The sequence below is a fragment of the Talpa occidentalis genome, unplaced genomic scaffold (assembly GCF_014898055.3).
Source record: "Talpa occidentalis isolate TD23 unplaced genomic scaffold, MPIMG_talOcc4v2.1 talOcc4.5, whole genome shotgun sequence".
Classification (NCBI taxonomy): Eukaryota; Metazoa; Chordata; class Mammalia; order Eulipotyphla; family Talpidae; genus Talpa; species Talpa occidentalis.
In genome coordinates, this window is record NW_023604861.1 from 114,353,148 (window position 1) to 114,381,087 (window position 27,940).

General features: G+C 51.7%; 3 protein-coding genes across 3 annotated transcripts in view; 2 read left to right on the forward strand and 1 right to left on the reverse strand.

The window, feature by feature from the left end:
* The first annotated feature begins 3,504 nt into the window (after positions 1–3,504).
* Positions 3,505–17,551, forward strand: HAAO (3-hydroxyanthranilate 3,4-dioxygenase). The gene is made up of 10 exons (XM_037528154.2): positions 3,505–3,627; positions 7,110–7,188; positions 10,589–10,672; positions 10,987–11,093; positions 13,418–13,507; positions 13,795–13,838; positions 14,131–14,276; positions 16,377–16,445; positions 16,615–16,697; positions 16,799–17,551. The coding sequence occupies exons 1-10, from the start codon at positions 3,548–3,550 to the stop codon at positions 16,875–16,877; spliced, it is 861 nt and encodes a 286-aa protein (XP_037384051.1). The 5' UTR covers positions 3,505–3,547; the 3' UTR covers positions 16,878–17,551.
* Positions 17,552–19,074: 1,523 nt separating this feature from the next.
* On the forward strand, positions 19,075–20,656 carry OXER1 (oxoeicosanoid receptor 1). The gene is made up of 2 exons (XM_037526885.2): positions 19,075–19,122; positions 19,421–20,656. The coding sequence occupies exons 1-2, from the start codon at positions 19,075–19,077 to the stop codon at positions 20,639–20,641; spliced, it is 1,269 nt and encodes a 422-aa protein (XP_037382782.1). The 3' UTR covers positions 20,642–20,656.
* A 2,452-nt stretch (positions 20,657–23,108) lies between these two features.
* The window catches only part of MTA3 (metastasis associated 1 family member 3), a 126,555-nt gene continuing 121,723 nt past the window's right edge, over positions 23,109–27,940 (reverse strand). The window contains exon 17 of the mRNA XM_037528156.2: positions 23,109–26,523. Within this exon, the coding sequence (XP_037384053.1) occupies positions 26,498–26,523 (26 nt within the window). The 3' untranslated portion in view covers positions 23,109–26,497. The remainder of the gene's footprint in view (positions 26,524–27,940) is intronic.

Below are 27,940 nucleotides of genomic sequence, written 5' to 3' on the forward strand. Positions count from 1 at the left end.
CCCAAAGCCTGCCACAAGTCTAAAGCATCATCCAGTGGGGACCCACAGAAAAGGGTTAGAAACAACCAGACAAGCCTGGAAGGAAAAGAGCAAAATCAACATCAAGATAAAAGCTGCCATTGTCACCTCCACATGGGTCTCACCCACATCTGTGTCATTCAGTCCACTACCAAAAGGCAAGCACTTTTCTTCACGTGTCTTAGGCTCCATGCGCCTCCTCCAGGTCTCCTTCTGGCTCCATCCTGCTTCCTTCCTTCCTCAGTCTCCTCTGCAGCTTCTTCTCTTCCTGCTCAGCTCCCCCCTCCCTTGTGTGGGGCAGGAGACCTGGAACCTCCCCCTTTCCTGGGGACCACCCTGTTACAAAAGCATAACTTTCATATGCACTGGGAAACAAAGCATTCATGAGGCTCACTTTACTGTGATATTTGCTTTATTGTAGTGACCTGGAGCTGAACCCACAACACTTCCGAGGTTTGTCTGGATTCAAAGTAAGCACAACGCCAGCCTGGAGTCATCAGGTGGAGAACCAGATCCCACCTTTGACAGGAAGAGTGGCAGAATCACATTGCAAGGGATATGAATGGAAAAGGTAAGAAGTTGTTGTGGCAACTTTCGGTCAATTAACACTACTTGGAAAATAAGCATACAGAAGATGTAGCAATATTAATATCAGACAAAGTTGAAGTGAGGATATAAAAAGAAAAAAAATGATGCTGTATTGATAAAAGAAATATTACAACAAGAAGGTAAAATAGCCCTGAACCTTTTTACATCCAACAACATAGATTCAAAACAGGTAAAGCAAAATCTGCTCAAAGTATAATGAGAAAATGCCAAACATTACAGTGGAAATTTTAATGTATGTCTCCCAGAAATTAAAGTATTAAGTTGTTTAAATAAAAAATTTGAGTAACACAAGTTTGTCTAATAGAGTCATTTATAATTACATTAAGCAAAGACTATACATTCATAAAACCTTGCCACTGGTTAAGCTGCAAAGGAAATCTTAACGTATCCCCCGACCCAAATACATGGACCATCCTTACATATCACACTGCAATAAGATTTGAAACAAAAAACAGAACAATATGATAACCAACCAACCAAACAAACAAAAAAACCCTAGCTATATATCTAAAGATTTTTTTAACAGACTTGTAAAAACTAAAGTTAAAGGCCTAGGCAGGGTCAGAATCCAGATTTCCAAATAACTAGTACTGTTCATGATCCAGTCCTTTAGTCGTTTTATTCATATAGAGTCATTTGTTTTTAAAAGTTGGCTGAATTATATGAAAGTCTGGGGAAATAGGAGAGTTAGGGGAAGAGACAGCCCAAAGTGACCTGGGAAAAGGATCTGCTGAAGCGACTATTTGTTCATCTAGGGTTAAACAACTACTTGTTCATCTGGGGAATCAGCAGCCAGTTCAGCAAAGCCTAGAATTATCTACTGGACAGCCAATGGAGGCCAGTGGTGGACTCAGCAGGCAAGTCAGGACAGGTTCTGGTGACTTCTGATCCCAGGTCAGATGCTGTTTGCTTCTGACTACATGGTGCAAATGAGCTCCTGTGTACAGAGGACAGAGGTGGCTACTGCAAGCAGGTAAAGGTCCAGAAAGGAACCCACTACCTAGAAGGATTCTATGACTAAACAAAGCTATATATGTGGATCAAATGGGAATTGTCAGTTTTCTGAACACTGCCATCAAATGGTACCCAACACACAAGCTAGGAGGTTTGCCAATTGAATGGACTTTGGTGCTTTATCTACACAGCATGAGCCAAGGGGCATATTTGACAGTGACACTACAGGAGATTATTTAGCCTGTGTTTAGGATAAATCTGAAAAATTCAGACCCCAAGCTTTCCATTTGTGATATCAATTATTTACATTGTTTGACTACAAAGATTAAAATACAGGGCAACTATCATTCTTTCTTGTACTATGCAACAGAACTTCTGTTGGGTTGAAATCATTTTTTTCCTCTTAGTGAGAATTCATTCATTTCTCTATCCACCCACCCAGCCACCCACCCGTCCATCCGTTTAACAAACATCCAAACCAAACCTAACACATCATAATAGACCCTTGGTGTTCTCCGTGTCACTGTTTACATCCCCTCTGAATACTTGTATTTGAGACAGATAAAGAATATGGTTTTGAGTTATTTTGGTGCCACACAACATTCTAGAAAGAAAGATAGCAAATTTTTTTTTTTAGTTAAAAAATTTCAAAATAACTGAAAAGAAAAAGGAGGAGGGACAGGTGGGTCCCAGCAGGAGGTGGGCGGGAGTCTTTTTCCCTATCTGTCTGCGTTTTAATTTGCACCAGAGCTTTCTCCCAATCTGAGGGTGTGGAGAAAACCAGCCCATTCCAGGCCTCACGGGAGTGGGGCGACCGTGAGGTGCAGCAGTTGGAGGAGTTTAAAATTTCTTAAACTCTCTAGTCCGGATTCTGGTTTCAGAGCCTGAGCTATTTTCCTTCTCCCCCACCCACACTTCCCCCACGTCACCCTCCAACACACGCGCGCGCTTTCCTAAGAATTTTGAGTCCAGAAGAGACGACAGCAAGTGTCCGACTGTCCTTCCCACTCTTCTGCACCCACATGCGTTGCTTCTGCTTCGCATCCCACACCCAGGAGACGCATCTCTGCTGCGGCCCGAGAGTAACCGGCTTCTTAGAGGCTTCACAAGCGCCATGATCTTTAGCACCCGCCTGTCCCCTCCTCCCTCTGCGACCGGGAGATTTCTGCAAGCTGGGACGCCGATTGTTCATTTCTTTATCTGCAAAACTCAAGCAAGGGACTCGATCGTGTCCTTAAGACCTGCAAGTTGCTCCTAAGAGCTCCGCGTCTGCCTCGGGGGCATGTAGAAGCAGGGCCGGCGCCCCCCAGCCCGCCCGCGCGCCCCTCGTCCTGCCTGGGGGCTCCGCAGCAGCGCACCGCAGCCGCCCCTGGGTCCTTCACCCTCCCAGCCAAAGACAGAGCCAAGCGGCGGCGCAGGGCGCTGAGATGAGTGGGGTCTGTCGTGGCCGCTGCGCTACCCTGATGACTTGCAGTTATTCCTGATTTTTTTCAGATGAGAAAACGAGGCTTCAACCCAGTGCCAGGCCCCTGGCGCCCGGATACCCAATTCTGGCTTCCCATCGCAGGATTTCTGTTTGGCCTCCCCAGGGCCCAGAAAAAAGTCTGGGGGCCAGGAGGAAGGTCTGGAAGGTTCTGGATCCTGTGTCTCATGCCTGTAGCGGGTTCCCAGCTCCTGCACGGGGCGCCCCAGCATGTGCGGGGGGAGTGGAGCAGATGCCTGGCGGAGAGGCAGGGCCACAGGAGGGCAAAGGCAGGCCCAGGGCGGCACGGGCTCCGGATCAAAGTCCCAGAGAGGCCACAGCGTGCGGGTCCCCAATCCCCGCCAGCCAAGTGATTTAGGGGGTTGCCCCGCCCTTTGGCCCCTGGGATGCTGATTAACCAGGCGACCAATAAGCGGCTGGGCGGCGCCGAGCCCCTCAGACAGCCGCGAGCACCGGCTCGCAGCGCGCCGCTCCCCAGGTGCCATGGAGCGTCCGGTGAGAGTGAAGACTTGGGTGGAAGAGAACCGGGCCTTCTTCCTGCCCCCCGTGTGCAACAAGCTCCTGTGAGTCCCAGGCACACCCCCCGCCGTCTGTCCTCTCTTCCTCTTGCATCTGCACCCCTCACCCCTCAACCTCTGGCTCAGAGCTCCTTAACCCTAAAACCTGCGTAAAGGGGGCTGTCATCTTCAATGTGCCTTCAGCGGTGAGGGCGGACTTTTGCGGGCGCCACCACCCTGGTGTTCCTCTTTCTGGTGACTGCAGTGAGGCTGTGACTTTGGCTTCTAAGGATGGTTGAGTGACTCTGAGGCTGTAGAGACACAGGTGGTAGGTCTCAGTGGTTCCAGATGCAGGAGAAAATTCCCCTATTCTCAGTTCTTTTTGGGCTAAAGAGCAAGCAAATGAACATCAGATAAAGAGGAGAAAAAGACCAAATTGAATTACATAGGCATGGAAAATTTACATGGTCATATTCCAGAAAAAATAGGACAAACCGAGGGCTGACATCTTGAGTTAAGGAATGCCCATCCCATTTCCCCAAGAGATGGAAGGGGAACTCATACGATGACTTGGGGATGACTCACATGACCAAACCTCGCCTCTACATGCTTGTACTGCCAGAAGATAGGTTTCTCTGAATTAAAAAAGGGGGGAGGGTATTTCTGGAGATGACCCTAAATCTGATAGTCCTCATTATTTAAGGTAACCTACCATTTGTCCTGAAGCCTGCCCCCCAGGGGAAGAAACAAACAGATCTCCCCTCTGCCCCACCCCACCAGTGACTTAAAGATTTGGGGAGATTAATTTCAAACCCCCAGAATTGTAGTAGAACCAGGGTCTGGGGACTGCCCCAATCTTATGCCCCAATTCTGTCCAGGAAACTGTGGGCACAGGGCAAAGTCAGAGCATCAGCTTCTGTGGGAGCATCTTGAGTTATTGTTCTTCTAGGTTCCCTTTTTGTGGGAAGCCACGCACACTCCCACTAGGCCTTCCCTGGCCCCCTCTGTCTGTAGCACCCCGCTGCTGGTGGTGGGTTCTGCAGTTCTCAGCCAGTAGACTTCTCAGGCCTTCAGGGTGGTCTTCACCACTCTCCCAGCTTCCTCCACCTCATGGCCAGCCTGCTGTGCTCCCCAACTCCAGACTCACATCTCCCACATTTGCTGTGCCCCCAGGATATCTCCAGGAGGGTAACACCTCAGACCAGGAGCCAGAGCCCATGCCAGCCAGGTATTCTCACATGACTACCTTTAATTCTCACAGTAACCCCATGAGGGGGGTTTTAATAAGTAACTTTTTCACTGTCACAGGGTCCAGTCTCAACTCATGAAACAGACTTCAAAGTCCACACTCTTGGCCACTGCGTAGCACAGCCATGGTTGACAGTTAACATGGCATCTACCGGGCCTCCCCGGTGGCGCAGCGGTTGAGCGCTGGGTTGCGAAGCTGCCTGCAGCCTCTGCAGCGCCGGTTCGATTCCCAGCTGCTCCCCGGCCACCAGAGGAGGGTCCCACATGGCGTGCAGACCTCTCCTGCCGCCCGCTGCTCCCCTCAGCAGTGTACTTCGGTCCTTCTGCCTGCTCTGCTCCCCGCTCTGGCTCTGGAGAATCCTCTCACCCTCCCGCGCTTCTGACTGTACCCAATGCTTGTATAAATAAATAAATAAATCTTTAAAAAAAAAAAAAAAACATGGCATCTACCACTGTGGTCATCCTCATCTCACAGTTTTGTCTTTGCCGCTTTCCCCCACTTCATCCCCTGTCCACAGTCTCATTCTCGGTCCTCAGTTTTCTCCCCGTGATGGTGTCATGTCCATTTGCTCCTCTCCAACCCTGGCAGTTTAGGCTGCCCAGCCTCCAGGCTCCCCACCCTGGCCTCCAGCACGGCCGCCATATTAATGACCACACAACACAGCCCTTCCTCTATTCATTCGATAAATGTTTGCTGAGCACCTACCACATGCAGGCATTGTTCTGGACACTGGGGATGTAGCAGGGATAAAATTCCCTTTCTTATGGAATTGACATTCTGGTGAGGGGGTGGGGTGATTGGGGGAGAAGGCAGCAAAAAATAAGAGCAAAGAAGGGGAGCAGGTAGACACGGAGGGCCACAGGGCAGAGTGATGCTGTGTCTTTACCCTACTTTGCTAGGGTTTTGGGGAGAACCTGCTCCATACCTCTCCCCACTTGGGGGGACTTGATGGCAATCTTTGCTTTCCTTGGCTTCTGTTCTCTAGCTTCATCTCTAGCTTCACCTTCTCTGACATTCTCCCTGTGAATGTGTCTGTGCCCACATGCCCATCGCCTTTAATAAAGACACCAGCCATTAGACAAGTTCCCCCACTCCTGGGTGACCTCATCGTGGTTTAATCAATTACATCTGCAGTGACCCTATTTCCAAATTAAGCTTTGAGGTACTGGGGGTTAGGACTTCACATGTGAATTTAAAGAGAATAAAATCAATCTGTTATGTCCCCAGTGACATGAGAAACTGTCGGAAGCTTTGGATCAGAAGGGGGTCATGATCTGGCTTACACACTTCAACTGATGGGTTGAACTAGTTCTTGAGTGGACCCTTTCAAGGCTTTCCATATGTACCTAAAAGTAAAGTTGATTTTTTTTTCTGACCACAGCCTTCTATTCTTTTCCTTTTTCAATTGAGGTAATTTACTTTACAACACTGTATAGGCTTCAGTTGTACAGTTTCTTACCTCAGCAACTGCATCCACAACACACTGCACCCTCTACCAAGTGTCCAGTCACCATCCACACCACCCAGCCAGCCCCCTCTAACTGCTCCCGCCTGCCTTTCCCACTGGTAACCACCACTCTGTTGTCAGAGTCTAAGCATTTGTTTTGTTCAGTAAAGTTGATTTTTGGAAACCCAAAAGTTTTCCAGGCTCCCTGGCATCTCCACATCAAGACCAAACTCCTTGGCTGAGTTCTGGAGGCCTGGGGACATGGTCCCCCATCCTAAACCAGTCTTCTTGCCATCACTCCCCAAGGCCATCCCCACACCACCAGATCCAGTCTCCAATCTTGGGGTCGCCCTCGGCACCTAACATTCCCTTCGATTTTCTTCCCCAAGTACCCACAATTCTAAGCCCAGCAATTGGGGGGAAGGGCAAAAGTCATAATCAGACGGCTCTGGAGGATGGGGGGGTAGATACAGGTCATTTACCCTTATGCTTCCCCATCCCCAGGAAGTGAGGTCTCCACTTTGCTCTCCTTTCAGGGGAGACCTTGGATCAGGGATCCTGGTTGACGAAGACATAGATCCACCACCACACTGTCCACTGCTGGGCCAGAGGACGTGGGAGACACGCACACACAGAAACACGGAGACGCAGATAGAGAAAGACACAGAGCACAGAGATGCTTGGAGCAGGGACGAGAGTGGGGGAGGGGGTGGGGGTTGATGCAGAAACAGCCCTGTGACCTCTCCCAGGTGCACCTAGGCTCCCTGCGGGCCCCCATAGTTTGCTGTACCCCATCTCCAGTCCTCACTCTTAGGAGCTGGTTCAAAAACTTTCCCTGCTCATCCACTACAGGCACCAGGAGCAGCTCAAAGTCATGTTTGTTGGGGGCCCCAACACCAGGAAGGACTACCACATCGAGGAGGGTGAGGAGGTAGGTCTGCATTGCCCCTCCCCGACCCTGTCCTGGGGGGCGGGCACACTTCCCACACAAGGCCCAGAGCCTGCGATGGATCTGAGCCAAGGGCAGATGTCTGATGGGTGCAGGGGGCACAAGTGAAATCACAGGGTAAAACTGCTGCCTCGAAGGCATGAGAGCCAGTGACACCTTGGTAGCCCCATCTCTAAAGGAGCTCTGCCAGGGGGAGGGTCCAGCCTCTGCAGATGTCAGAGGTCTGGCTATGGGGAACACCCCATGGACACAGGGGGGCCGTCCATACTTTGGGTGGGATACCTGGTGTATCCCTAAACCTGAATATAAAGATTTGCTTCCAGTATGACACCCAAACGCCAAGGGGGACCTGGATACCCCCATTCTGGTCCCAGGAGCCAAGTTCTCTGGGCAGGGTCAGAACTGGGTGTCCCCTCCTGATCCAGTGACTGGGGCTATTTGACTGGGTGCTGGAAGGACAGGGGGAGGGGGAATTTCACTGAATACCCTTTTGTACCTTGAATTTTGAACTGTGTTTCTGTACTACCCACCCCCAAAGTAAATAAACACAAGTAAAATTAAAAGAAAGAGATGGATCCCCTTAAAAAATGGCACAAGTGGGTTCCCAGCTATTAGAATCTCTAATTTCAGTAGATCCGCCTGTTCTGCTCCCCACTCTGTCTCTGGTGAATCCTCTCACCCCGGTTCTTATATGTATAAATAAATAAATCTTTAAAAAAAAAAAATTCCCTTCTTGCTGAGCTCAGGACTCAGCAACAGGCCCTTGGGTGTCCCGCCTCCACCCATCACCTGTCTTCCTCTATCCCCACTCCTTCCCTCAGGGTGCACATGTTCAAGGGGGCTGGACTATAGTCAACTGGACTGGATTGGGGCCCCTGCCTCTTACCAACTGTAGGATCTTGGCCTAAGTCACCTCATATCAGCTCTCTGAGCCTGTTTCCTTGAAGCACAGGGGATCTCTGGGTCCTGCTTGACACAAAGACTCAATGTGTATAGATTATGTGCGCAGAACCTGGCCAAAGCGCAGGTTCTTAATACACAAGTGTTCTCTGTCCCCCCATCCCCCCTCTCCAGTCTCGCCTGCCTGTTAGGCCTTTCCAGGCCAGGAGTCCAGATTCAATTCAATATCTGGCCAAGCCAGTACAGTTAATCTTCGGGCTAGCCTCAGGCCCCAAACATCATTTACTTCTTCCCAAGGAGCATAATTCCTTTTGGAGTGCCCAAGGCTATTTGGGGTTTTCTGCTGTTCAGGATCCACTCCCTTGCTTTAGGTCAGGCCTTCCCTCATCACAAGGAAGGCCTCAGGGCAGAGATGATACTGAGGAAATTTCCACTTGCTTCTTATGTTTTTTTGTTTGATGTCAGCTAATACTTGTCACAGACCTGAAAAGGGTTTGAATTTGATCAAATCTCCCCAGATTCGACCTCCCCCACCCCACCCTAACCCAGTTTCCCCTGATATTTGCTGGGTCTAGAGCTCACAGAACACTGTGAGCTCCTCCTCCTCTCTTTCCATCATGGAAGGACCTGCCCCTCCCCAGCAATCACACTGAGGCTTCCTCCCAAATTGGGAGGCAGAGGGAAGGCTTCCAGAATTGCTTCCTAAGAGAGCCTGGTAGGCTTTTTTCTTATTTGTTTTAAATAACTTGCATGGGTTGTTTTAAATAATAAGAGTAAATATTGTGAGAAATATTTCTGTATTTCTAGATGGGAAATATAGAAAAGACAAATGAATATGTCATTCGTAATCCTACCACTTGGGGAGACACTGTGAACACTGCCTATGTGATTATAACTCTGCAGGCATCAAATATTCCTGCCTAATTAGAATCCTGCTGGGTGTAGTTTTGAATCCTGTTTTAACACAATAACTTGCGCATTTTCCATTCTATTATTTGAAAATGGAGTTTGTAATGACTGCATAATGTTCCATACTTTGAATCCACCATAATATAATGACATTTCTCTGTAATTATTAGCATTAGCACTAGCATTATGCTATGCTACTCCTGACATCACCAATATAACAGCAGAGGTTCGTTGAGTGCTGAGTGTGCAGGTACAGTATCCCTGGGAATTTTCACATCTGTCATTTTATAGATGAGGAACAGAGGCACAGATTGACTGGCTGACTTGACCAGGACACACAGCAAATTGGCTGAACAGAGGACCAGTCTGGCTGACACCAGAATCAGTGCATTTAACTGCCATGCACTGTAATCAAACACCCATGTATGGACACCCCAGGCAGCTGCATTTCTGATCCACACTGCCCACCTCTGAGAGATGGAATTACTAGGTCAAGGGTATGAGGTGGCCACCTGTTCTGGATTGCCCTGAACTTCCCTGCTTTCAACATGGAAGATCCTGCATCCCGAGAAAACCTTCAGACTACCCCACTGGGTGTGGTATGCGAAGGTGTCCCTGCCTGCTGCCAAATTGCCCTTCATAGAGCTTGTGTCGACTTGTCCCTCATGGCCGACTGTCAATACACATTTCTCTTATTCCCCTGAACTCAGTTTGATTTCTCTTAGTAGATGCTGTGGCGAGAACCTCTCTCCCCTCTAGCTCCTTATGTGATAATCATAATTATTCGTAATAACACAACGTATTCTGTTGGGGCATTAAATGTCCATGTAGTATGTGACTGGTGGAGAGAAAACATGTCTGCTTCCTCCTCTCAGCTCCATGGGGTGATCTCAAGAAGCACATTAATTTGGGACTTGGGACGGAACAGGAAAAATGCAGTAGGAGCCCCCGTAGAGAAGCCAGGAGCGGGTGCTCCCATCCCTTGCTGCCCCCAAACCAGCTCCCAACATCACTGAGTCCACCTCTGATAGGGTCAGCCCCTGCCAGGGCATCAGGGTGGCCAGAGGACCAGCACCGTATCCAGAGCCACACATAGTCCGAACGACATGACCTTGGCACATTGCTTTACTGTACCTGTTTTCTCATTTCCTTTTCTGCAGAGGTGGGGAACAATACCTCCAGAGGTAGTTGCAAAGAGCTCCAATCTGCATATACTTGCTCTCCCCTGTGCACAGCAATGGATGGTTCTCTTTAACTGGCAGAGGGTTCTGAATTCTCTAGCGAGCATCTCAGCCAGCCTCCCACCCCCAGCCAGGCCCCAACTACTGTGTCCTGGGTACTCTGGTTATTACATGTGTGTCGGGATGTGGTCCTTGGGTGTCCCCAGCACGCCTGCCTGGGACCTGGGTCAAGGGAGGCTGGGGCCGCAGGGCATGAGTGAGGGAGCGTCTCATGAGCCCCAAGACCTTCAGGGAGATTTTTTGGTTTCCTGTGTAGAACTAGGGGCATGAGCAGTGGCCAGGGACCTGGAGGCTAGAGTGGGAAGGGCCCACACTTACCTGCTGTCCCACAGGTGTTTTACCAGCTGGAGGGCGACATGGTTCTCCAAGTCCTGGAGCAAGGGAAACACCGAGATGTGGTCATCCGGCAGGGAGAGGTGAGGCTGCACCCCCACAGGCAGGAGGCCACAGGCCACCAGAAGAGGCTCCTACTGCATCCACTCATCCTGGTCTACTGAGGTCTTGTCCTCCTGGTTTTCTCCCGCCCTCCTGCCCAGCCACTGCCCCGCCCAGTCCTGGGGCATTTCCTCTCCCAGTTGCCTCCCCTACATGGTTTCCCCAGTAGAGGCTGGGCAGTGGGGTGGGCCGGGTTGGACCCTGTGGGTCACAGGGGAGGCCCAGGACACTGCTAGCACTGAGGTCTCCATGAGGGATTGCAGCCTGGCTCACACCTTGTCTCCCCACCTTGCAGGTATTCCTCCTCCCTGCTGGGGTCCCCCACTCTCCCCAGAGGTTTGCCAACACCGTGGGACTGGTGATTGAACGGAGGCGACTGAAGTCCGAGCTAGATGGGCTCAGGTAAATGGGCCTTGTCTGGGGGTTGGGGTGCAGGAGGCAAGCTGCAAAGGGAAGAAATCCTGGATAGACCCAAAAAAGCACTCCCCAATCCCTGAGAGGGCTGGAGGCCACAGGGAGCTTGTTGACTGCTGGAGAGAAGTTGGGTAGGGGGTGGGGGAGGTTGCTGGTAGGGGCTGGGGGGCCATGGAAAGTTCTCTGTGATACCCTGGGAGCCCACTCAGCCTGAAGACATTCTGGATAGGACCAAAACCTAGGCTTTCAGCACTGAGATCTGCTGGGGGTGGGCACTTCGAGGATGCCAAAGTCAGACCCACATGGTCTGTGCCACAGCTGCTTCTCCCAGCTGCCCCTCCCCACCCACCTCAGTGTTTGTTCAGCCTCCACCAGTGCCTGTCTCTGCGGGCTTCAGCCCGCTCATCAGCAGTAACATTTGCATAGCGCTTGCTTGTGCTGGCACCAGGCTAAGCGCCTTACTCGTGTTTATTTATTCAGTCCTCACTCACCGTGATCTTATGGGGTAGGTGCTATTTTCATCTGCACTTGACAGAGAAACTGAGCAGAGAAGTCAAATTTGCTAGAAAGGATTGGCATTATAGAGAAATATGAAGTAGGGCTGGGACAGCTAGACAGGAGTGAGTCAGCTCTGAGGAGGGGACACCCATGGGAGGGTGGGGGACACTGTTTCTATGGCTGATTTCCCATTTTGTTCTGATCAGTCACCCCATTATTATCCTCTGAAAGGAGAATGAAGTCTGACTCTGGGGGACAAAAATTTTTCCAAAATTTAAACCATTTTTTGGGTATATTTTAACTAAAAAATTACATTTTCCCACCAAGTTACTCTTTGTCCCACATTTCCTGTCACAATGGACATTTTTAATGCTTCCCCTTTTTCTAATTACCAACGTCATACTCGTTCTGCCTTGAAATCTGGAAAAGTACAAGAAAGCAAAATTAAAATGACTTTCAGGAAACGGGTGCGTTTTATGGTAGGTGAGGGATAGCTCAATAACACAAAACAAACACTAATAAAGAGAAAAGCAAAAAAATCATCATCCAATTAAACCTCACTAAACACAATCACTTCCATTTTGCCTTTTTTCTGCGAATATCCACAGTTTACAACACCCAGTCTTATTGCATGTCTGGGTTTGAGTTTTGTTTGTTTTTTTTCCTTAAAAATACTCATGAGTATTTCTCATATCAGTAAATGCTTTTCAAAAGACACAGTGTTAATGATTGCATAATAATCTACTGCATAATAGTCTGTTGTAGACACAGATGTCGGACTTTAAATTCTAAAAGAAATTTTTCACATGGGGCTTTATATAGGGAATTTTTAGTGATAGGGAGGATAGTGTCCCCAATAACATTTTTACAGCAAAGTCAATAACAAATTTCATCTGACTGCTTTTGACCTTTAATAAAAGCCGGGACTCAACATTAAAATGCCACTGTGAAGGCAATTCCTGGAGGGCACCTCAGTCCAGTTATAAAGCTTTCTGGTGGCCAGCATTATCCCAGGATAGCACTGAGCATGCTGGGCAGGGTGGCTGTTCTGTGTGTCTTTAAACCATCCCTCATAAACAGGGCCAATCTCCTTGGAGTTGAAGTGCAGATAGCTGGCCTGGCCCTGGGAACTGAGCCCCAGAATCATATAGTCAGTCAACAAACACCTCCCAGCACTGACCATGAGCCTGAGGCAAGGCCAGTGGTGGAGCCAAGCAAGGTGGGCCTCAGGGAATCTACTAGAAGCTGTACATGCACATGGGCTTTCTCTGGAGAGAGGCAGCACTTTGACCCAGTTCTCGAAGCCATTCATCATCCTAAAGGAAGGACTCCTCATACCAATGGCACCTTCTCCATGTTGGTTCCTCATTGCTCTCTTCACTATGACACAGAGCAGAGCATGCCCCAGCCTGAAGCTGAGCCTCCACTTCCTCTTTGGAAAAATGAGGCCACCTGTCATCAATGTCCTCTATACGCATAAGACTGTGAAGCCCGAGGCTTCTGCCACTTATAGGCTGTGTGCACCCTGCCAAGTTGCCCTGCTTTGCTGAGCCTCAGAGTTCTTTCTGCTTAGTAAATGGTCAAGTTTGAGGAACCTGCTATGCAGATGGAGTCAACAAGAGCCCTCCCATTTTGGGGGCACACGCCTGTATCTAGGAGAGCAGATGTGGGGGTGAGCTTTGACCACTAGGTTGCGCTAACAGGTGAACAGGCAGCCAGCTCTGCAGGGCCTATGCCCAGAGTGCCACAGGTTGAACCAGGCCTGAGGGAGGCTGCTAGGTGGGCAGCTGAGTTCCCTTTCTCTGCTCTGGCAGGTACTACTTGGGGGACACCACAGACGTCCTGTTCGAGAAGTGGTTCTACTGCGAGGACCTTGGCACACAGTTGGCTCCCATCATCCAGGAGTGAGTCCCTGGCCCCTGCTCCTCAGGGAGAGCAGATCCCCCCCAGCAGTGCTCCCAGCACCCCCCAGCCTGGAGTCATCAGACCTAGGATTTAGGAAAAAATTCTGCCCACCCTGTCTGGGGGAGCCTGGAATGGAGAGAACCCTGGGGAGGAGAGGAGACTGCTCCATGGGGTTGGGAGGGAAAGAATGCACCTGAGAAATGTGTGAGTGAGTGCTGTGTGTGCGCGTCTCATTGGTTCCTCAGACAGAAACGCAGTCCGCACCTCCTCCCATTTGTCCCTGCAGGTTCTTCAACTCTGAGCAATACAAGACAGGAAAGCCCATCCCTGGTGAGGCCACTGGGAACCACCTTTCCCTCTCCCTCCCTCCCTCCCTCCCTCTTTTCCCAAGGTTGGGTGGGTCTGGCCCAGAGTACCAGGGAGTAGCCTTTTGAGTACTCTCTCTAGTATTCAAGGTATGAGAAGATGGCATCAAATAGTACCCCCACATGGCTGCTTGGTCCTTGAGTTGGATCAGAGAGCATTACAATGTGGGGGCGGGGGTGTCCCTGGGAATGGGGCCCGCTACAGCTGGGCAGGCTGGGCCCAGAGGACACTGATGACAGCTGTGCTGCCGGTGCAGACCAGCTGCTCAAGGAGCCGCCGTTCCCCCTGAGCACGCGATCCATCATGAAGCCCATGTCCCTGGAGACCTGGCTGAACGGCCACCGCAAGGAGCTGCAGACAGGCACACCCCTCAACCTGTTTGGAGACACCTATGAGACCCAGGTAATGCAGCCCTGGGCTACCCAGGGTGTCCACCCAGCAGTGCTGAGAAATGGAAACTAATCACACACACACACACACACACCAGATTTGAAGGTTGTATACATGGGCATAGCCATCCTGTTTCCCTCTGAGTAGAAGTCTGTGGAGGCTGCGTGGACCCAGGCAATCTTTCAGGTTGTGTTAGAGTAGGGAGGTACCCATCCACAGACAGGTCCTGGGTTTATCCCCCTGCTAGCAATATCTGAGTCTTTGGCCAGTCACAGCCTTGGGAGCCAGGAGGGAGAGAGGGATTTGAAGGTTGGGTTTACACCCAAGTAAAGCTGATCTTCTTTCATTCAACATCTATGTAGTACCTACTGTGTTTCAGACTTTGTAGGGAAATAAGATAAAATCACTCACTCAAAGAGCATACGATCTTGTAAACAGGTAAATTAATCAGCTATTGCCACAATCTTGTGATATATATGCTATTTGAGGGAGACACTACAGGAAACCATATGATGATAAAGGAAAAATGCAGGGTAGGTGAGAAGTCACAGAAGGCTTCTTGGAGGAAGTGATATATAACCCTCCATTTAAAAGTTAATTTGGGGGGACCTCCCTGGTGGCACAGGGTTTGGGTACACAGCACTATCAAGCTGTGACCAGCCACTGCAGCACAAGTTCAATCCCCGGCCAGGGAGCTACCCACAGGGCACAGCAGACCTCTCCTGTTTTGCCCGCTGCTCCCCTCAGCAGTGTATTTCAGTAGATCTGCCTGTTCTACTCCCCACTGTGTCTCTGGCAAATCCTCTCACTCCCCACACCTCTGGCCTATACCTCAGTTCTTACATGCATAAATAAATCTTTTTTTAAAAAGTTAATATAGGAATTCACAAGAGGAAGAAAGGGAGAGGCAGAGGTTATGGGAAAACATTAGCAAAAGCATGGAGGCCTTGTTCTGTTTCCCACTCTGCCTCTGGTGAATCCTCACCCCCCCATACCTCTGGCCTGTGCCCCAGTTCTTGTATGCACAAATAAATAAATATTAAAAAAAAAAAAAAAAAGCATGGAGGGTTAAAACAGCCCAGCACTGCAAGGAGTTGAGGTTGGCAGGAGCCAAAAACAGAGAGGTTGGGCAGCAGGTATGATTTCTAGGTAGCCAGAAAAGCAGGCAGTGCCCAGACCATTGTGGTTCTCTGTGACTGAGAAAAGCATAAGGACTTATCTTGGAGATTGGAGTTTCGCTCACGCATTCAAGCAGGGGAGTGACAAGGGCAAAGTGGTATTTCAATCACTGTCCAATATAGGGGGGAGGGGTCAGGATGGCAAGTGTGCAGCTAGGAGACCTGCTAGCCTTGTACTTTCAAATGTTCCCTGGCACATCAGTACTTTCTGAATCATCCAGGAGAGGGATGCTCACTGGACACAGAACTTCCCCGCAGAGGCCTGGCCAGCAGAGGTTCAGCTTACGAGGAGATAAGAGCAGGCACCACAAAGCCACTGCCCCCTATCATGGCTACATCACTCAGCCCTCTGCTGGCCTCATGGCCCTGCCTTCTGCCTCTTTCACACCCCTGCCCCTCCTGCTTCTGTTTGCACCAACATGCACGTCCAGAGTCCTACTCTTGGCCAGTGGGAGTGCAGGCTTGTGGGCTTCCAGGTCAGTGCAGATCAGAGGGGCCAGCCTCACTCTCGCTCTGGCTCATCCCCTCCCACATTACCCCCTGGAGAAGAAGAGGGGGCATCCTCTGGAGAGCTATTGTGCGTGTGCTCCACGGGTCTACACTATGCCGTGGACACAAACATGCACGTCCCAAGCATGCCTCTGGCAGGCACACTTTCATCTAGGTCAGCAAAGCTGTGATGCGCATCAGAGGGACCAGAAGTGCCCGTGGGCAGGGTCGGCCATGTGTGATCCTGAATCGCAGGTGGGCGGCACCGCCTGCTGGAGGCTGCTGGAAGACCTGTGGCCTGAGGACTCTTCCTCTCTAAGTCCTGCATCTGCTCTGCACACAGCGATCAGGTTGTGTTGCAGGCCCTGCCGGACCTTGCACCGGCCTGGTATCTGGGGGCAGGTTCAAGCGCATCTCCAGATAGATCTGTGTTACTCCCCACCAGGTGATCGTCCACGGACAAGGCAGCAGCAAAGGCCCAAGACAGGATGTGGACGTGTGGCTGTGGCAGCTGGCAAGTGGGACTTGGGGAGAGGGTGATACCACCTCCTGTGCGTGGGAACCAGGCTGTTCCTGGGCTTGGCTCCATCACTGGGACTGACTCCCAGGGCCTCCTTTGCAGGGACACTTGGACAAATGTTAAGGTCTAAAAGCCTCCATTTGATTCTCCTTCTCTCTCCCAGGAGGGGTCCTCTGTAGTGACAATGGGGGGACAGCGTCTGAGTCTGACCCCCGATGACAGCCTCTTGGTGCCAGCCGGGACTTCGTGAGTACCCGGGAGGGCTTGCCCCAGCTGCGGGATTTCCTGTCTCCCCTGGGATCCTCAGGGCTCAGCCTCATCTCACCCCTGCCCATCTGTGTCCGCAGGTACACCTGGGAACGAGCACAAGGCTCTGTGGCCCTGTCAGTGACCCAGGACCCCGCCCACAAGAAACCCTTGGGGTGATCCTCCTGCTGCGGCCCAAAGCAGCCACAGGGTGTGCCCAAGAGCCACCCTAACAAATAACTCACCCAGAGGCCACCCCCTTCCTGGTGGCTTCTACGGTACTGCTGTTAAGTGACTCAGTGTCCCCTGCACTGGGCCCATCACTGTCTATCCTCCTCCTGTCCTCTCCCCAAGTGCCAGGTCCTGGGGTGCCTGTAGCTCCCTTCTCCTCTAAAACCCTCATCCAACTATCCTGTACCGTTCCACCGGGTGGTCTCTCCCCGAGGCCTCTCTGTCCTCCTTCCCCACAGGCGGAGCTCAGCGCTGCCTGCCGCCAAGGTGGCCTCAATAAAGGTTTCCTGACTGGTCAACACCTGTGGGTCGCTTGAACACGGGCCATTGTCCATGGCAGACCTGTGTGCTCCCGTGCGTGCATATGTGTGTGTGTGTGTGTTGTGGGGTTCAGGAACACAGGGGTCCTGCACATGTGGAGCTTCTGTTATCCATGTCCCTGCCTGGGGACACCAAGTGGCCCTGAACCATGCAGACTCCATGACTTGTCCTCTTTCTCTGTCCCCACTTATTCTTTTTTATGTTACTAAAAGACAGAGCATCTGTTGGCTTTTTGGCTCCCCCCGCAAATAACAGTATTGATTTGTGTTAATTGCAGAAAACAGAAACATATTAAAACACAAAACCCCCCACCCAGGGTTAATCACTCTTAATATCTGAAGGTGTCATGAGCCCTGAGAGTCATAAAGATATATCAGAAGCTTGGGGGGGGGGGGGTGTTTGTGTGTGTGGGGGGGGTCGGGGTGGGGGTATCTGGCTTGCCTTTCCACCAACGCTGCTATGCATAAACACCATGTCCAAAAACTCAGAGGGCCCCTGAGTCTGGAGTACTGGGGCCTCAGAAGCAGCAGTGAGCAGAGAGGTAGAGATGTGGTTTCAGTTCCAGGATTTCAGTGAGAAGTAAATGAGACGTCACATCTTTGGGTGACAGTCACCTCCAGAAAATGTGGGGTCTGAGCCCTGGCTTACTTCCTCCCCACCCCCCCAGCCCACAGTCTCTGGTCAGAGGAGAACCTGCCTTTGCTGGAAAGGCTTTCCACCCCAAGGGTACCTACATGGTTCCCTAAGGCCTCTCCTCTTCTCAAACAAAATAAAACACTGCCAGCATCCCCCAAACTTGAAAGCAGTCCAGGGCCGTGAGGCTAGAGTGATGCCCCACATGGGAGCTGAGAAGAAAATGCGGGGGTGTCCCGGGGAGGTCCCTGGACAGAGAACAGGAGCCACAAGAAGAGCAGTTTGTTCCGAGTGCCAAGAGCAGGTCTAATCTGAGACAGAAAAGCAGAATACCAGCTCTGTGCCAGGGAATCCCCCAGAAGTTCTTATGAATGTTACCTTGTTTAATCCTCACAACTCTCCAGGAAAGCAGTAGAACCCCATTTTACCCATGAGGCTCAGAAGGGTTTGGGAAGCAGGCAGCTGTGTCCAGGCCAGGCCTGTCTGCATTTCAAGCTCAAGCTGGCGTCTCATGCCCTGCACATGGTGGTGGCAGTCTACCTGCCCTCAGTTTCAGCCAGACGGGAGCCAGGGCAGGAGGTCCCTGGAGGGTGCTTAGGAGAGGGACTAGGGGTCACTGTGCCTGAAACTCTGGGGCCTGGTCAGCTGGGGGTGTGGCTGGCAGAGCCCATGCCACAATGCTGATCACAACCAGGTGGCAGGTCTCGGAGCCTGGAACCACAGTCTCCCTCGATACTGTCCCGGGTTATCTCTGTCCTAAGGCCTGGCCCCATGGGCTCATGAGAACACCACAGAGCAAGGGAGCTGAACTTGAACCTTGTCTGAAACCAGCCCTGCCTTCTGCGCCCCTCTCTGCAGTGGCTGCTGGTGAAGTGGAGTGTGGCACAAACAGCAGAGAAATGAGAGTTCTCAGAACTGTTCTGTTTGTCCCCAGGTCAAGGCAGCAGGGCTTGTCAGAGAGCCCTCTGCCTGCGGATGTGCCTCGTCACACCAAGGACTTGGGACCATCACAGAGTTCAGAGCCATCAGCAACCGCAGCCAGCCTGCGGATACGCCGCAGGCTTGTCCCCATAAGGCTGTGAACTTGCAGGTTAAAGTGCTGACAGCACTTGCAGGCTCCACCATCCCTGCTGCTTAGCTGGGGGCAGCCTGTATGTATGCAGGTGGCCACGGAGCAGGGAGAGCTGTCCCGATGGTCTGCGCCCTCCTGAGCACTGTCTGGGCCAGCTCCTGCCTTCAGGCAGGGTAGTGTCTGTCCACTCAGGCAAACACACCCTCAGAAGTACCCCAGGGGGCCCTTCTTCCTACAGCTCTCTGGGCCTCCCTCTCACCTTTGCTGAAGCCTACTTCCTTCCCTGCCAGGGGCAGCACAGTTCACCCCTCTCTACCCCAGACAGGGTTCAGAGATCACAGGGAGGTCACACAGTAGGGGGTGGCTCCAGCAAATGAGGACACTGGGTGTTTCTCAGTGGCTGAGAGAGTGCTGATGAAAACCCCAGGATGTTGAGCCATTGTGGTAATTAGCTGATAGCGAATAGTCACCTGCTCGGCCCTGGGCACTCATTAAGGGACAGAAAGGCTGGAAACTTCTCTCAGGTCCTCAGCCCAAGCTGCCCATGGGATTTCAAAGCCTGGCCTCTCCCTCTCCTGCTTTCTCTCCCTTCTCCCTCACTGCTGCTTTGGGGTCACCAGGAGAGGCCTCACCTACCTGTCCCCCGATCACCTCCCAGCCAGTGTCTGCTGTACTGGTTCCAGTCCTGGGCGTGGAGTGTGCTCTGGGCCTGGTGGGGAACAGCCTGGCCCTCTTCATCTTCTGCTTCCGCATACGGCCCTGGACCTCCAACACCGTGTTCCTGGTCAGCCTGGTGGTTGCTGACTTTCTCCTGATCATCAACCTGCCCCTGCGCATGGACTACTACTTTCTCCAGGAGAAGTGGCGCTTCGGGACCACTGCCTGCAACATCAACCTCTTCATGCTGTCCACCAACCGCTCGGCCAGTGTCGCCTTCCTCACAGCCATCGCGCTCAACCGCTACCTGAAGGTGGTGTGGCCCCACCACGTGCTGAGCAAGGCCTCGGTGTGGGGGGCCACCCAGGTGGCCGGGGGCCTCTGGGGGGGCATCCTGTTCCTCAACGGGCATGTGCTCCTGAATACCCATTCCAACCATTCCTGCATAAGCTACCAGCTGGGCACAAACTCCTTGGCCTTGGTTCATTGGCACCGGGCACTGTTGATGTTGGAGTTCTTCCTGACGCTGGCACTCATACTCTTTGCCATCGTGAGCATTGGCCTCACCATCCGGCGCCGGGGCCTGGCAGGGCAGGCGGGCCCGCGGAGGGCCATGTGCATGCTGGCCACGGTGTTGGCAGTCTACATCATCTGTTTTTTGCCCACCATTGTGGTGGGCACGGCTCTGATGGTGGCCCTCCGCCTACGTGCCTGCCACGCCCTGCACATCTGCATGCAACTCTTCCACGGCTCCATGGCCTTCACCTACCTCAACAGTGTCCTGGACCCTGTGCTCTACTGCTTCTCCAGCCCCAACTTCCTCCTCCAGGTCCGGGCACTGCTGGGCCTCACCCAGGGCTGGCAGGGCCCAGTCAGTGATGAAACCAACTACCAGCCCTCCTGCCAGAGCCGCAGCCAGAGCCAGGGCAAGAGAAGGAGCAGGAGCAGGAGCTGGAGCAGGAGCAGGAGCTGGAGCCGGAGCAGGAGCAAGGAGGCCTCTAGGAAGGCCGAGGCTGCAGGGAAGCAGTAGCCAGGGGTCTGTCAGCAAGGCCCTTCCCAGGACTGGGGGTCTGCTACAGTGCCGCAGGGTGAGGACTGCCAGGCTTTGGCCAGGAGGGACATGGTCTTTCCCTGGACTGCTGCCGACATGAGATGCCTCAACTGATTTTTGGATAAGGACATCTGCAGGAGCCAGGTGGGCAGCAGGGAGAGCAAACGGCCTTGGCCTTACGGGGAGGGTGTCCCACCACCGTGCCCAGAGTGCAGGGGAGAGCATGATGGTGGGTGTGGACCAGAGGACTCTGTGGGAGCTCCAACTCAGACCAAGGCCCACCACATCCCTGTCCCAGGTCATATGATTTCCGTGAGAGCAGATGTTTTTCCTGCTTTAGAAATTGCATGGATGCATTTTGTGTGATCTCTTTCAATACTAATAAACTTCTTTTTGAAAATATAAGTCTGTCTCAGCTCTTCGAAGGAAAACTGAGTAAATGTCTTCGGTTCCAATCCAGTGTTGGAGTCAGTAGGGTTTATTTATTTTTTAATTTTATTTTTAAATTTTTTTTCTTTTAACATTTATCATTTTTTAAAAATTTTTAGACAATATTTGCTTCCCCCACCCCCTCAGATTGAGTCCCCATAGAATTTCCTTCCCCAAGGCACCCATGCACCATCACCTCAGTCCCCTGTGCTCCTCCCTCCCTCTGATCCCTCTCCCTCCTCCTCCCCTGCAGGATGTCTCTGGTTTATAATTGTCTGTTTTTGCTTTGCTGTGTTTTGTACTGTTATTATTATTATTTTTACACTGATGTCTTATTTGGTGCCCCAATATTCCTGTTATAAGTGAGACCATCCGATAGTTTTCTTTTTCCTTCTGGCTTATTTCACTGAGCATAATTCCTTCTAGCTCCATCCATGTTGCTGCAAATGGCATGAGTTCATCTTTTTGATTGCTGAAGGAGTCAATAGGGTTTAAAGTATGTGCCCCAGAACTACAGTTTATCTCCCCAGTCCTTTACTTAGCACATTTGCTAAAAATAAATAAATAAATTAACTCTATTTGGTAAGGGAGTCCTCTATGAGCTGCTCCCCGGCCCTCCTCTTCTGCCTCTCCCTGCGGACATCTGCTTGCTGCAGTCCTGCTGGACTCTGGCACCCCGGGATGCTGCCTGACCAGAGCAGATCCAAACCAAGAGGGAGAAGCACTTCTGAGGTCTGACGGCTCAGCATCCTGCCACATGGCACCCGGGAACACCCTGGGAAGTGTTGACCCGCCGGAGAACCCGGTGTCAGGTGCATGGTCATTGCTCCCCATCCAGTGAGCACAGTGATATCCATTGTCTTAGAATGTGATGGGTGACAGCTTGAGCTTAAAGTTGAATTTCAGAATGTTCATAGAAAAAAACTAAACTTTTTCCCTTTATAAGCCTCCTTTGTCTGGCTGCTGTGAGAGAGAAGCCTGGGCTTAAAAATGTGTTCCTCCCTATTTTCTTGCCTTTCCCATCATACTCTGAATTTTCCCTTTCATCCCTCCTTCGCTCTCTCCTTCCTTTTCCTGTCAGGCCATTTTTCAGATCTACCTCAAAGATACCTCAAGTTTGGTATCTGATAATATTGGTCCTGCCTCTTCCTGAGTGACCTTTTATTTTTAAGATGACTACAGACCTACTTTAGGTGTCTTTGGTACCATTCTGAACAGTAACTTTAAAATGACACATCTTCCAGTGTTAGGAAGGGGGCGCGTCTCTGTAGATGAGTCTGCTGCTGTCACCACCCTCTGTCTCCCTCAGCCCCTAAAGCACTTGCTCCTTTTCCTCCTTTTGGCCGTGCATGTTGGAGTTTGTAGAACTGGACCACTCCGCCTGGCTGTGGGATGGTGATGAGTGCCTGCCTCCTTGGGCACATAGGATGTCTGCAGTGAAAGGGAGGAGACCTGAAGGGATCTTAAAAAGCTGGGCTCTCGGGGCATGAGGGCTTAGGGAGGGACAGAGGGTTGGACAGCTGGTTCTGGGAATAAAAACAAGCTCCTGGAGGCCCTTCCTGGTAGCGCAAAGAGTTAATACGCAACCTATGAATCTATCCACAGCCGCTGCAGCATGAGTTCGATTCCTGGCCAGCCAGGGAGCAACCCACATGGTGCAGCAGACCTCTCCTGTCTCACCCGTTGCTCCCCTCAGCAGTGTATTTCAGTCAGTCTTCCTGTTCTGTTTCCCACTCTGTCTCTGGTGAATCCTTTCACTACCCCCCCATACCTCTGGCCCAGTTCTTGTATGCATAAATAAATAAATCTTAAAAAAAAAAAAAAACAAAAAACCAAGCTCCTGGAGAACATATAAAAGGGCCACTGGACAAGCAGCCCAAAGAGACCTGGAGAGTCAGGCAATGACAGATCTGGGGCAGCAGCTGTCCCCGAGCTTGGGGGGAGGAGAGCATCACCCAGCCTGACAGCTAACTAAGCCACTGTCCCAGCAAAGCACAGCATAAAACCAGGCCTCATTTCCAGAAATTTATTGGAAACACGATACAAATTGATTAGTAGATGGCATCTACGTACAGACAGACAGTCCACACACTGTAATAACACACTCTGAATGAATTATCCTAGGGAAACACTCATGATCACTGATGCATGGATTGGGTTAGTGTTCCCTGGCAGGGAAAACCAGAGACTGGGGAGGGGTGGACAGAAAACTGGGACATGGCTTTCCTGAGGGGAACGGGGAGGTGGGGGTGCGAAGTGGGTAAATTCTCACAAAGGAAAACAAGGACAACTGTTAAGAATCAAGGCTTTCTCCTCCCTCCCGGTCTAGGTAGGGTGAAAGAGAATCCACAAAACCCAAAGGGCAGCTCCTCCCTCCACCCTCACCAGACCTTACAAAGGCATGGGCAAAAACATCACACTCAGACATGAGACAGAGCAGACCAAGGCCACACAGGCCTGGACCTGCTTGCCCTCAGAAGTGGTCTCTCCTCCCTGCTCTGCTCTGAGTGGTGGTGGTGGTGGCGGGTGCTGCAGACCCTGCCCCGCCTCCCGGGTCAGCTGCTTCCAGCTGGAGTTAGCTAATAAGGAGGTTTTTGGCAGGGATCTGGACTCTTCATGGATGCAGCAACAGTCCCCCACCACCCAGATGGCCTCTGCAGGCCAGGTCCTGTCCAGTCACCCTGCCTCCCAGAGTGGCCCCACAGCCTCTCCCAAGTCCCATCAGCCTCAAGGGTGGCGGCTGCCTGCTACTGTTTTCCATCTCCGGATTGCCCCTCAGGCTCCAGCTTTGCCTCTCAGCTATTGTTTGCCTCAAACAGCTCTTTGGATTGCAGTCCCCTCTGTTTTAAACATTGAGACTGACTTCTGTTTTCCTGGCTGGATGCTGACTGATAGAAACTGGGCTGTGGGCAAGACAGAATGGTGAGAGGTGTGCTGAAAACCGTCTGTCCTCCTCCCTTGCTCTGCCTCTAGGACAGGGAAGATGCTTACAGAGCTTCTGCCTCCTCACCCACAGGAGCCCAGCCCAGGCTCAGCACAGCACCCACTGGACACATCTGCAGTGGGCCAGGCAGACAGGCTGCATGTCCCCCACCAGCTCACTGCACAAGAGTGACATGCCACTGACACACACCATGGTGACATGGTGGCCCCATGCAGGGCCTGGCTGGGACTGCTCAGAATGGCAAAGGCCAATATTAAAGGCTCCTTGGCATCCTCTCTCCATCTCCTGGAGTGTCCAATCAGAATACAAGGGGACTTTCCAAAGATGAAGCGACAGTGTGAGATCTAAGCCAACATCTTGCTCACTGGAGGACAGAAGTGTAGAGCTAGGAGCTCAAGCTACAGGGTGAAGGGGGGGCTGTCTCAGTACATGAGGCTGTGCGTGTCCCAAAGCTAAATGTAAACTGGAAACAGGGAGAGCCTCTCCCTGTCTCTCCTCAGAACTGGCCTGGTCCTGAGCACTAAATTTCCAGGTCCTGGATAAGGAGGGCCTCTCCCAAGACAGAGAAGCTGGCAGCAGAGGTACAAGCAACCCACTGCTACTCTGATCAACAGTCTCCACACACGTGGGTTAGGAAAGCAGAAGGGCGAGGGAATCATTCCACCATCTACAGGGATGACAAACACAGGGCAGGGGGGCAGAGAGACAGCTGTGCCATGTCTCTGTCACTAGAGAACACAGCACATAGCAGTGAAGGGAAGAACCAGTTGCCCCCTCCCCCTGGGTCTTTCTGGAAGGGCTTCTCAGTGGGGACTCCTGAGGGCAATGGCTGCTCCCCACTTGGGCTCCCTGAGCAGCTCCCACCCAGGCCCCATGCCTCGGGCCCCAGCCAAGACACAGAACGGCTCCAAGAGTTGGCAGTGGCAGGAACATCCCCCAGTCACCCCCGCAAAAGCCTAAGATGAGAACCAACTCCTCCTCAGAAGAGAAGCCACAACGACTGCAGTATTGGCAGAAGAAAAGGCAGTTTGAGCTGAAAGCATCGCCTTCAGCCACCATAAATCACATTCTTTTCTATGCGAACCTAGCCTTGGAGGATCCAGACTCCTGGAGTGCCACCATCATTTTAATGATATTTTACTGTGCTTTGGAGGTGGGGGGAGTGTCAATTCAACTGCAGCCACTCTCCTGCAACTACCTGGCTATTCAGGGTGCCTACTATCAGCCATCCAGGTGCCTCCCAGTTGCAGACCCTGGGAACAGCTGGGAGGCCAGACTCTAGGACTATGATCCTGTACCCTACAACCTGTTTCTGCAAAATAGGGGAGTAGCCAGACTCACATCTGCTCTGGGAGCCAATGGAGCACTAAGTTTTTCCTATTCCTGCAGCTGTGTGCAGTCACAGGCAGCCAGTCTGTGATGCCAGCAAGAGTTGGTACCCAGGGCACATAGGAAGAGCCCAAATTAGCAGACACTGGGCTACGGCAGGTCTCCTGGGCTCACAGAAACCTCTGGGTATGAAGGGCAGGGGCGTCATACCCATACACACAGGCTCACCTGCAAACACAGTTCTCTCACTCCACCCTCTGAGGCCAAATACATTCCATCTGCTTAGAAGAACCTGGCTGAGCTGCGACCAAGGGTAGGACCAATCTGAGTGTGGCTCCTCGCGGCCAGCCTGGCTGCCTGCGACAGGGCGGAACAAAGTGCCTCGCCAGGCTTGGCTTGGTTCAAACACCTGCTCTGGCCACAGCAGTCGGGGAGCAAGCAGGTCCCAGCAGAACCCCAAGCTCTCCTCACTGACACAAAACAGATGCCATGGGGCTTCACAGGCTTATCAAACAAAGACAGTCTCGTCAGAACATCAGGTAATTCTGTACCTTGGACAGCTGGGGGAGGAGGGGCCCATGGATGCAGGAGGCGAAGAACGAAATTTCCCCATTAAAAAAAAAACTACGAAGCCTATTGAGAAAAAGCCAAGTGACAGTAACAGCAAAGTTGGGGGGAAATATCAGGAACTGCATAAACACTGGCACATTTCTTAAGAAAAATCCATTGAGAAAGATGCCATGTCCCTCCTGTACACAATCCTACGGCTTACACGAGAGCTGAGCTGACACATGCAGGGCAGCAGCGGCGCTCAGCTCTCAGCAGCACCACTGCCCGGGGTGCAGAGCGCTGGAGAAGGGAGGGGGCAGAGTGGCTCTCACCACCCCTCAATTCTCAGGCAGGTCCCCCTCTGAACAGCGAGGTCTCTGGGAGGAAAGCGAGGTGACATGATTCACATGTGGAGATGCAGCTTTTGGGACGTGCACTCCTACAGTCTCATCCCCGGCCCCAGCGGGTCTACATGGGGCACGCGCTGAAATGTGCTGGGAATGGGCTGCCTCCTGCCCAGGCACGGCTTGAACATCAGCAGGATGTGTAGCAAGTCTTGGATTATAGGATGAAACAGGCATAGCTCAGTCTGACACACAGCATGTGAGTTCTGGAAAAGGAAAGAGACCGGGTCACAGTTACACGAGTGCCAGGGCAGAGGCAAGAGGAGAGGAAAATGGAGTCAGCCCTCCCGCCACTAGCATCACAGCCTTCAAGGAAAGGATGCTGGGAGTTAATTAAGTCAAATGAAAATTCACAATACAGTCTAAGACTGGAACTGAGTCAAGCTTCATCGAGGCCAAGGAATTAGGTAAGTGGCACAGAAGTATCTCAGAAGCTGGGTCTCAGCTGGGCGGGATTAGTGGTCACTGGCAAGGTGCTGCACCAGCTTCAGGAACTTCTCTGATACGGAAGAGTGGGAAGCAATTGGCCTTCAGGAGGCACAACCTGGCCTGTGTGACCACAATCAGTCTAGTGACGTGGGCACGCAGAGTCAGTCTAGAAACACACTGTCCTACAGGAGGGGAGCAGACTTCAACACCCACAGTGTCACAGTCCTCAGTCTCATGCCCTCCACTTCCCCCAAAGACCTTCAACTCTCCTGCCCCAGAGCTGGGCATCTACAGACTCATAAGAAAGGAGTAAATGAAAAGCAGAAGAAGCCTGCAAACCGTATCATCACCATCTGGTGTTACTCAGCAGGTCTTGAAACCTTTCACTGGGTTATTAGGAAAGCGGCTTGGAGGGAAGCGAGGGGTGTTTACTGAGATGGGGTCGGGTGCCCCAGCACAGAGAGCTCAGACAGTCTTGCCCAACCAGGAGAGGACGTGGGAACGCTCACCTTCACAGCCTCCCGCCATCCTGAGGAGGGTCTGCAGGATGGAGCAGAGCTGCTCCTTCACTTCATGAGCCTTTCTAGAATAGGGGAGATATATACACACAGCCTGGTATTTGATAGGGCTCAGCAAATATGTTTTATATAAAAACCCAGATAACTCAGTTCAGGATTCAGGCTAACCTTTGCTTTATTAAACCTACTGCAGATTATGTAAACTTCCTTATTTAAGTTTCACCAGAACCTAGTGAGGGTATAAAGTTTAGGAACTTGTTCATGGATACACAGTAATTGAAAGAGTCAGCATTAGAACCCAGATCTTATTGGTCAAGTTTTTCCTATTTTACCAAGTGGCCTATTCTGCCCCTCGCCCAGTATTCTGCTAACAGCTAACAATGGCATGCCATATTAATTGCTCCCTAAATTAATGGTTATGTAGGTGTCAGCATCTCTCAGAATCTTTTTTTTATTTTTTTTAAAATATTTATTTTATTTATTTATACAAGCACTGGGTACAGTCGGAAGCACGGGAGGGTGAGAGAATTCACCAGAGCCAGAGCAGGGAGCAGAACAGGCAGACCGACGAAGTACACTGTTGAGAGGAGCAGCGGGTGGCAGGAGAGGTCTGTGTGCCATGTGGGACCCTCGCCAGCGACCGGGGATTGAACCAGCGCTGCAGAGGCTGCGAGCA